Source organism: Lactuca serriola, chromosome 9 (genome assembly GCF_051521515.1).
Source record: "Lactuca serriola cultivar US96UC23 chromosome 9, Lser_US96UC23_V15, whole genome shotgun sequence".
In the NCBI taxonomy this organism is placed as follows: Eukaryota; Viridiplantae; Streptophyta; class Magnoliopsida; order Asterales; family Asteraceae; genus Lactuca; species Lactuca serriola.
The window spans coordinates 142027917-142038174 of NC_136416.1; the positions used below are offsets into that span (position 1 = coordinate 142027917).

Genomic DNA, 10258 nt, shown 5'->3' on the forward strand with positions numbered 1-10258 from the left:
AATATAACATATACTAAAAACTAATTTATTTAATAAATACTTTATCAAATATAACAGACAAACACAAAAAACACAATAAAAAACTGCTAAATCATGTCAATTTTGTATCGAATTTTGAATACAAACACGACACGACATTGTGTTTTTTACAGTTAACACGAACACGACACGAACACAAATTTAAAATTCAGTTTCGTCCCAATTTCGTTTAGTATCGTATACTTTTGTCGTTTCGTGTCATAAATTGCCACCCCTAGTAAAATATAAGTGAGGTTCAACAAAACCAAATTATACACAGTTTATGTCTAAACATAGGCATGTTCATAACTCAACATACATATATCTACACATGAACATGTATTACTTATGAACATATGTGATTTATTGCTTCAACAGATCAACCCACCAATCAAAAAACATCAAAGCAAAACGTTATTCCGCAAGGTGCTTAATCAACATCATAAGAAAACAAAAAAGAAATAAAAAAGAAAAGGCAGAATCCAATTTTCACCCTTAAAAAAATCCATCAATCAAAATACAGTTAAGCGTACCATAAACTTAACCAAAAACAGCACTAGATCAAGTTCCATTGTAAAAATGAAGGGCTAAAAATCAAACCACAATGCCATTAATACTTTTTTTATATATATAATTGTAACCCTAAACCTGAAGTCGAGCCCTTTTGGTGCTGCAAGTTGGACATTTGTACTGCTTGATATGCTCTGCTTTAGCAGGTGTAATTTTTACACATTTTCCATGGAACCATCTTTCACAAATATCACAGCAAATCCAAAACTCATCAGTTGCATAGTTGTCACCACAAGCTCCACAAAGAGCTGTTCCCTGTTCATCATCTTCTTCTTCTCCACTGTCCTCCTCATCATTCGGTGGTGGTGTCATTTTTAGCCCCTTCGAGACTGATTCAGATGGCCGTGACTGCTAAATTTTGAAAAATCAGACATTTGTTAAAATAAAATACAAAAAGAAAAGAAAAAACAGACAAGACATGACATGACAACAGAACAGGTTGTACTGTATTCGACTAGGACTGTGACTGGTATCAATCTGACAAAAACTGCAACTTTTTGTCCCACTCAATAAAGTGGGACAGGGACTCTTCATCTTTGGTCTGAAAAAAGACGTAAATGCCCCTCTAGGACACATTTGTTGAAATAAAATACAAAAAGAAAAGAAAACACAAACAGAGCATGACATGACATGACAAAAACTGCAACTTTTCTCTCACTCAAAAAAGTGTGACAGGGACTCACTCTCAATCTCTGGTTTGTGAAAAAAGACGTAAATGTCCTTCTCGTCCTCAAAAAAGTGGGACAGGGCTGAGTTTATTAAATGGGACGGAACTAGATAAGCTTTCTCAGGCTATTATTGATGATAAGGACATTTACGTCTTTTTTCGAAGACGAGAACAAACTCTGTCCCACTTTTTTGGATACGACAAAAGATTACGATTTTTGTCCCATCAACATCAATTCCAGTCCCAGTTCAGTGGATGTCAAACACAGTACAATACAGCATTTTTTTTGTCATGTGTTGTGTAACCAATGATGCTTACCATTTTTCCAGATGACTTGCTTTTAGTGCTATTGTTTAGAACTTCAGCCTGATCCTTAGGGTTCTTAACTGCTCCAGATACAACTTCAAATACAGTTGGGAGATCATTTATCATTTGGAAAAGCCTCTTCCTAAAGATATCAAGTAATCGTTAATATATTTGTTAAACATGGCCAATTAATATTTGCTAAAATAGTATTAACGTTTTGATTAGAAACAATCAACATTAAAAACTTATTGACTAATGTAATCAAAGCATTCAAGGATATAAAGTTGCAGGTTACTCGAAACCACAGGGACGATTCATGTAATTTACTCAAAGATATAAAAACTGATTTAAAAGTGTCTACACCTATTAGCTATGGTCCTAATGTTACACTTGGTAGTCTTAACTCTTAAAGGTTAGTAAATAAGTATCAAGTATGTAACAAACTGGTAAGGCAGGGGCAGTTTAGTCATTCTTCTACTAAACAGGAGCTTGGGGAGAGCCAGTCATGATCATTGAGTGTATTCTGTGAGTAATCACTTTGGGATAAAAGTAACAAAAAGGGGAAACGAAAAATAATACTTGAAAGAGAAATTTAAGATATATGAGCATCTGATTTAGGTTAAACCAAAAAAATATTACCTTTCACTCTTACCAAAACCAAAACGAGCACCAAAATAGAAAGCAACAGAGAGCAACCATGAATCACTGTGAACTGCAACAAGTGACAACCAGTCCTTCTCCTGCATTCCATCTCTTGCAAAATTTATACCTAAAGCTGGCTCAGGAAGTTCAGGGGGCACCTCCTCAACAGGAAGATTCACTTCCCATCCTTCATTTGGTAGACCATATAGACACAAGTTTTCCTTCTCTGTAACACAACAACACAAATTATATACCTAGGAATGAAATAACAACAAAATTGCCTCCTCTATGACTAAAGGTACATCGAAATATCTACATTTTACTCTAAAAACCTAATGTCAACCCTAATTTTGGGATGAGAGTATGTATTATTGTTATGGATTCGTGTGTAGAAGAAGCCGAAAAGAAGAGCTAACCAGGGTCGCAGAGCTGATAAAACTTTTGAACGTCTGCAAAACCGAAAAAGGTTAAAGCTCAGTACGAAATCCAGATAACGAATTTCAAAAATTAAGAAAAACATTTTTAACTACAACATGCAACAACAAAAGAACAGAGCATACCAGTGGTAAGAGCTTTGATTAAACCGGCTCTTCTTCCTTTGAAGTCGTTGAAAACCTCGTCTGCTGTTCTGGGTATCGGTTGCGCCATGGCCTCCATTTAATTGATAACCTGTCACATCAATATCGAACCCACAAACAAAGGCGTGACGACAATCATCTTACGTAGGTATGCGAGAAAAAAATTAAATTAGAAAAAAAAACGGAAGTAATTAAGAGGATACCTGATGAAGAAGTATCGAATATGATAAAATTTGGGGGTTTATGAAAAAACTAGGGTTTCTTCTCCAAATATGTAAGCATATATACATAAATAAGGAGGAAATGTGAAATTAAAGCTTGGAGGGGAAGGATGATGGTATATCGAATGGATTGATGAAGAGAAAACAGCGGGAAGGATTGAAAGGGTTTTGGTAGGAAATAGAAACTCGCTTTCTAAATTCTATGGCTTTTCCTTTTGTATTATTATTTTTTTTTATCTTCTTTACCTCTTTCTTCTTTTAAGTGCTTGATCATCGATTATGCAAGAATTCTAGTTCTTTTATAACTTTTGAAATAAAATGTTAATTAAACATGGAAAAATGAGTAATCTAACATTTTTTGTGGTTTTGTTTAAAAAAATAATTAGTTTAAATTATTTTTAAAAAATAATCATTAAATCTGGTTCATCCTGGACTTGAATTTCAAAATGGGTAAACGAGTAAAATGGTAAAATGGTATGACCCAGTAGCACGGTCCATATATATAAATTGTAACATGTCAGACTATTGTTTCGAATTCACTCTTTTGGACCTTATTTTGGAGTCAATACTCATTGTTTCGGTCTACATCAAACTTTAAAAAATGTCCTCTTCTAGTAGCGAAGAGTTTAAAATTTTATAGGTATGTGTTTCTTAGCATTGTTATATGTTTTTATTGGTGAATATATGTTAAAAATAAGAAATTTTCAGTTTTTTTATGAATTGATGTGATTACAATGATAAGTCATTTTTTCTCTGAATTTTACTTGCTTTTAGGTTTTTTCTATGATTATATGTGAGTATATCTATTTACTGGAACAACTAAAATAATAATAATAATAATAATAATAATAATAACTACTTTTGATTCTAAGTCAAATATGTTAAACTAATCCGAAAGGCATAGAACTCTTCTGAAATATGTAGAATATCTTTGGAATGTCAAAAATCATTCCAAAATAAAGTTCAGAATGTTGTCATTATTCCTGAATGGTGTCCAGAACACAAGATTATAGTTCGAAATGGTGTCCTTTTAGTCTGAAACATGCAGCACCGACCTAATTTAACTTCATTTCATTGCAACATGATAGAACGTATGAAGCGGTTGTGACTACAACCTGCAAACTTGAACTCATCTAGGGAACCATGGCTCATTTACACGCCTCCTAATACATGCGACCATTTTTATCTCTTCATGTTTTGGTGTTTATGTTAACATGTGCATGGGGTGTAGAATGTCACTTGTTAGTATGTCATTACCTGAAATCTTGGAGGAGAAGGATGATGGTATATCGAATGGGTTGATGATGAGAAAACAACGGAAAGGATTGAAAGGGTTTTGGTAGGAAATGGAAACTCGCTTTCTAAATTCTATGGCTTTCCTTTTTGTTTTATGTAACATCCCAAAAATACTAGATAAAACTTGGTTGTAATTCAACCAAAACATTCAATCATTACTCTCAAAATAACGGTAGTATCAAAAGTATTTCCAATAACATCAGAGTGACAACAAAATCATAAGTATGAAATCTCTTGTAGATGTGATGCAATCATGTCAGACTCTTTCCCTTTGAACCAGGAGTACCTGAAATATATAAACCACAAAATTGTAAGCACAAAGGTTAGTAAGTTAAAATACCACATATCATACATACAATGGGTCTATTTCAACCCCACGTGAATGTTGTTGGCCAAATCATAGTCTTACAGTCACTTCATGTCATGGGTCAAATCATGGTCTATACTTATAGAAGTGTCAGGGGATAGATCATGGTCTTCCATACCATTTCCAAGGGCCAATTTCTAGTCTTCCATGCAAATGTGAGGGGCCAAACTTTGGTCTTTCATACAAATATCAGAGGCCAAACCGTGGTCTTCCATGCAAAAGTTACAGAGACAACTAGCATCCTACAAAGTATATTGAAAAGACTCACCTCGCAACGTAGTCATCATCTAACAAGATCACACACCTGAAAAGCAGGTGCTACACACCTCCTACATAATCATACAAGGTAATCCCTTAGTCTACTTTCTAAAACTATCAATTTGACTAAAAGTCAAACGCGATCAAAAGTCAACAGTCAACTATCAATGTCAGTTGACCTCCACGTCGTGAAATTCCTTTGGCCACGTTGTTACACCTTCTCAACAAAACAGTCGTGATTTCTATTTTCGCCACGTCGTGGCACTCAACTTGCCACAACGTGGCAACAAGCTAAAAATAACTTATTTACTCAAGCTATTAATCAATTAAGTCCTTAGCCCAGACTTTCTAGAAGACTTATAGGGACTCAATGGGCTCGTAAAAACCCAAACTTTATGGACATGCATGCCCCATGCATTTCCTTCCCCAAAATACATAAAAAAAATATGAGAAAAGGGACCTAAAACTCATACCAATTTGTAGATCTAGAAGTTATAATGAGGGACTAAGGTAAGCCATAAAGTTGAAAACTTTATCACTTTCATCCATCCAAAACTCAAATACGGACCAAAACATACCAAATAACCTAGAGCTAAAAGGAAGACATCACCAAAAGAGAACTTGAGAACTCACAAAGGGTCCAGAAGATGCACACAAGTAGTAGGGCTGAGTAGCTTGCTTGATCTATGCACAAGAGATCCTTCTTCTTCGTCCCAAGGCCACAAAAACACCAAAATGAGCTCCAAAACTTGCAAAAGCTAGAGTTTTATCAATAATACTTTAGGAGGTGATGGAGGCAAAGGGTAGAGGAAACTCTAGTCATCATATCCTTTAAATAGGCCCTTAAGCCTAAAATCTTAGGGTTTTTCGAAAAGTCGTCACCACAACATTGTCAAAACATGTCCGCATCGTGGTGACTCAAGTGGAACACGCGTTTCATGCAAAGTTGCCACATCGTGGCGATCTTTTCACCACGTCGTGGCCAGCTGAAAATCCCAAAATTAAACAAGTTTAAACCTGTACCTAAAACCAACGTTACAACTCTCCCTCACTTTAATCAGACTTCGTCATCGAAGTCCGCTGCTATAAACATCTCAGGGTAATGCTCCCTCGTCTCCTCATCGGGCTCCTAAGTCCACTCGGAACCCTTTTGGAGCTGCCATTTCACCTTCACCAATCTCACCACCTTGTTGCTCAAGATCTTCGTCCTTCTGTCAATAATCACAATGGGTCTCTCCACGTAATTTATGTGCTCATCGACTTGAATGTCATCCAAATGAACCGCTATGAAATCATCGGCTAAACACTTATGTAGTTGAGAGACATGAAATGGGCTTTGAATCTAGCTATACTCTGCGGGTAAATCCAATCGGTATGCTACCTTGACCACCTGGGCTATAATTTTAAATGTTGGGTTTTGAGCATTCTAACACTCCTAAGTGTACATGCAACCCTAAATACCTTGGATCTATGTTTTCTCTATTATACATGCAAATATGAACTTTCCAAGGTATTCATCCTAACTAGCATAATAACATTGATTCAAATGAATATATCAAGTTAGAATTACATACCTCTTTGATGTAGAAAGTATTCATGAAGCTTGAGTGCCTAGTGTCCCAAGTGTGACACCTCAAATGGTTCACACAACACCAAATACAAATGGAATGACTTGAGAGAACATACACACTTCATGAAATCGGCTAGCCCTTCATTCTCACTCATTAGTGGCCGATTTCTTGAGCCACGAGTTTCTTTTATATGGTGGCTATTAGGGTTACACCATGTAACTCATAACTTTTCCCATTCCTTATGCTCCATGGATTTTAACCTCCATGGAGTATCCATGGGTCACCCCATGTACTTAGTCCAACATAAGGAATCTTGGATCACAAGCCCACATATATAAGAATGGATGATTTACACAATCAACCCATATTAATTAGTATCCTTTTAATCACTTAATTAATTCCAAATTAATTCTTGATCAATACTAATTAAATAACCTTATTAATATATTAGAACTTATAATATATTAACAAACCTTAAGTGTTATTTCTCTCATTATAGTCTATCCAAATGCATGATGCCATGCAGCCCAAATGGACCATGTCGGGTTGGGTCAAGTCTCACCAATTATAGTTATGGAATTAGACATTAATCCAACAGTCTCCCACTTGGATAAGTCTAAAACTATTATTGCGTATGACCTCAAGAACCGACTGGCAATCGTAGCTCTCAAAACCTTTGTCAATGACTTGTCCATTAGATAAGGGATCATATATTCCTCCATTCTAGATATCATATGGACTGAGAAATGGATTATAATCATTCTCTCTGTCCATTTGTTGTTTCCCGATTTCCGATTTATGACGAATGACTAATTGAACAAATCAAATCAGTCCAGGCCCGACCGAGCACTTACATTTGTCATCACCAAATCATCTAGGGGCCCACAAATATCGCTTTTATCCCGAAGGTAAAAGGAACGGATAAACTTCGACTCATATGGATTGTTCTACTACTCGTTGAATCATACACAAAGGCACATTTTATAACACCGAGTTACCGAATGCGTTTTCGTGCAATCAATGTACAACCAACTCATAGTAACAACTCATATCTCTAGGTTTGAAGAATATAAGATATTATCGTCTCATGATCACTCGTGATAAAATCCATGAAGTGATTCCAATGAGCGCGGGTTGAATCCAATACTCAGAACTTATGAGAACTCATGAGTTTTGTATCCCTTTATCCAACATCTTAGACCTCTACAAGCCAACCCATGACAGTCTTAATTCATATCTACTTCCAACATATGACCAACTGTGGATGGTCTGAATAACTTAGTCAATCAGGAAGAACGACCTAGTTATTCTGGAAGTTAAAACATGCAAAGTGAAACACAATAATAATTGAATCCAATATGGTATCAAAACCTATGAACATAAATAAAACACCTTTTATTTATCACCACATGATTACACATTATTCATTGTATACTGTTTCAGCTATCAACTTTATTCTTGAATTTAAAACAATAGTTGTTCCATGCTCCAAGCATGTACACTATGTTTTCTAAACACTAGTCATGCCATACACCAAGTATGCATACTATGTTTGTCTGTGATATTTATTTTGTGAACTAGATCAATTGATCATAACTTTAACGATTCTCTTTCACAGTCCCAAATCCTTACTGCAAATGCAAGAATTCCAAATTCATGCCATTTACTGAAATCTGTTAGATTCTCAACTTATATGCATTGATCCTCTTGTAATGATTATGCACAAAGTCAGAAAGACTTGACAACAAACATTAAAGAGCATTCCAACGGAGATCAACTCCTTGGAAACATCCTTCTTGCATTAAGTTTCTTCTAATCTTACACAGATTGAATAATTTCTAACTTTGAAACATTTCCATATTCCATTTTGACTATCACTTCTGAACAAGAGTTGCCTCCTTATAGATTATGTCAATATGGTCCTTCCAGAATTAACTTTATACTTCCAACTGTCCTTGAGCAACCAATCTTTGGTAAACCTTAGATTGTCCTCGACAATTGTTTAATCCTTTTACTCATATCCAATTCTAGACCTTTTCCCTTCTTAATGCCCCAGGCATTTGGAAAAATTTTAGAAAGGATGAATATAGCACATGTAATCGATCCTATATCTGAAGCATATGGGACACGATTCATGATGTCTCACATAAAGACTAAACCAGTCTTTTGCTATAACATTTCCATTTCTATTTGCCAAGTTCTCATAATTTAGATTATGAAAAGGGATGTCGTAATCATAATCGAATTTTAGAACGCAAATAATGGAACCATATACAGAATTTCCTTATGTTGAGCCATTCCAACATGAAATGCATATATATATATATATATATATATATATATATATATATCCTTGACTAAATGATTAAAACCTCACAATCTAAGCTTATAGATTTCAGATGAAGTATAATTTTCTCTCCCTTAATTATAGCAAAACAACTCTTTCCCAATTGAAACCTTTTGTTTTCTATAATTAACATTGCTAACTTGCAATACTTATCATAATTATCATGCTCCCACTAACATGATGATTATTAGCATAACACTTATGCTCCTACTAGCTTTGATATGTACTCAGAAATCAGCTGGACTTCTAGAAATCAATACTTTATTGACTTTCTTACCAAAGTTCAGATTTCTGATACTAGATTGCTTTGATAAAACTTTATCATAATCATACACCTTATCTTAGATAGCTCACAGGTGTGTCTAAACAATTTTAAGAACTATGAAAAGGGATGTCGTAATCATAGTCTCAATTGTTTAGACCTTTGCCACTTCTCAAAAGTCCATGTTAGTGTGCTGGTAAACCACACACGCTCCACTAACGACTTTGAGAATGCAAATATAACAATTGCTATCTAGCTAAAATCTACTTAGTGAAAGTGTTTCATCACCATCATTTTCATGAATCGGAGAGAAACCTTATGACACTTAGATTTACTGGTGTATGTGTTCTTATCCACGTGAAGTGTCAAAACCATAGTCACAAGACAAGGATAATGACAAATCCAAGCTCATATGGATTGAACTCAATCTTAATTTCTTGCCACCTAGCAGCTCAAGGGCCTGCCATTGCTTCCAAGTTGTTGTGCAACCAATTGAGAACTCTAAGAACTCATATGCAAAGCCAACTTTAATTGGAATGGGCACAGAATATGTCAACACGATAGGTTATGAACCTCAAGTCGTGTGCTAGTGAAGAACTTCAGGTTTTTATTCTTGATTAGTTCTTGAGACTTTCAAGACCTTAAAGACTCCCACTGTCTTCTTGACATATAAGACTCACTTGTCAAATATTCAAGAGATAGTGTGCATTCTAATCAAGACAAGCACTTCACACAATTGGCCTTATTTGGTCTTTGTTTTATCCAAAACATCACAACTTACCAATTTCAAATGTACAAGAGTAGAAAACTTTTACTCTAACATTTGACAAGTGTTTTAAATCTTCCTTTAAGATATGTCACTCAACTTACAGTCTTGGAGTATGACTCTAAGACTTGTTTTGGAACGAAGTATGACTCATATTCTTGATTTGACCACTTCAACAATTTATAGCTCCTCTTCTTAGCTATCAGAATGCACTTAGAGGATGAATTGCGATAAGGTCTCTTAATCATTAAGATAATCATATGACATGATACTAAAGTACTCTCCCATCTTTTCAGATTTGAGAAACTTTTATCCTTCTGCCTAATTTGATTCTTCTTATTCGCTCTGCCATACATTGGAACCTTTTTCCAATGTCTCAGAATTACACT

General features: G+C 35.1%; 1 protein-coding gene across 2 annotated transcripts; it reads right to left on the reverse strand.

The window, feature by feature from the left end:
- Positions 1-480: 480 nt before the first annotated feature.
- LOC145073039 (PHD finger protein ALFIN-LIKE 7-like) lies at positions 481-3233 on the reverse strand. 2 transcript variants are annotated; one of them, XM_079019583.1, is made up of 6 exons: positions 2985-3233; positions 2764-2872; positions 2620-2652; positions 2201-2429; positions 1574-1703; positions 481-936 (listed from the first exon to the last, which is right to left on the reverse strand). In XM_079019583.1, the coding sequence occupies exons 2-6, from the start codon at positions 2858-2860 to the stop codon at positions 661-663; spliced, it is 765 nt and encodes a 254-aa protein (XP_078875709.1). In that variant the 5' UTR covers positions 2861-2872; positions 2985-3233; the 3' UTR covers positions 481-660. The 2 variants fall into 2 exon arrangements, with proteins under 2 accessions (XP_078875709.1, XP_078875708.1); XM_079019582.1 differs by having other exon boundaries at positions 481-939; positions 2985-3232.
- Positions 3234-10258: the final 7025 nt, after the last annotated feature.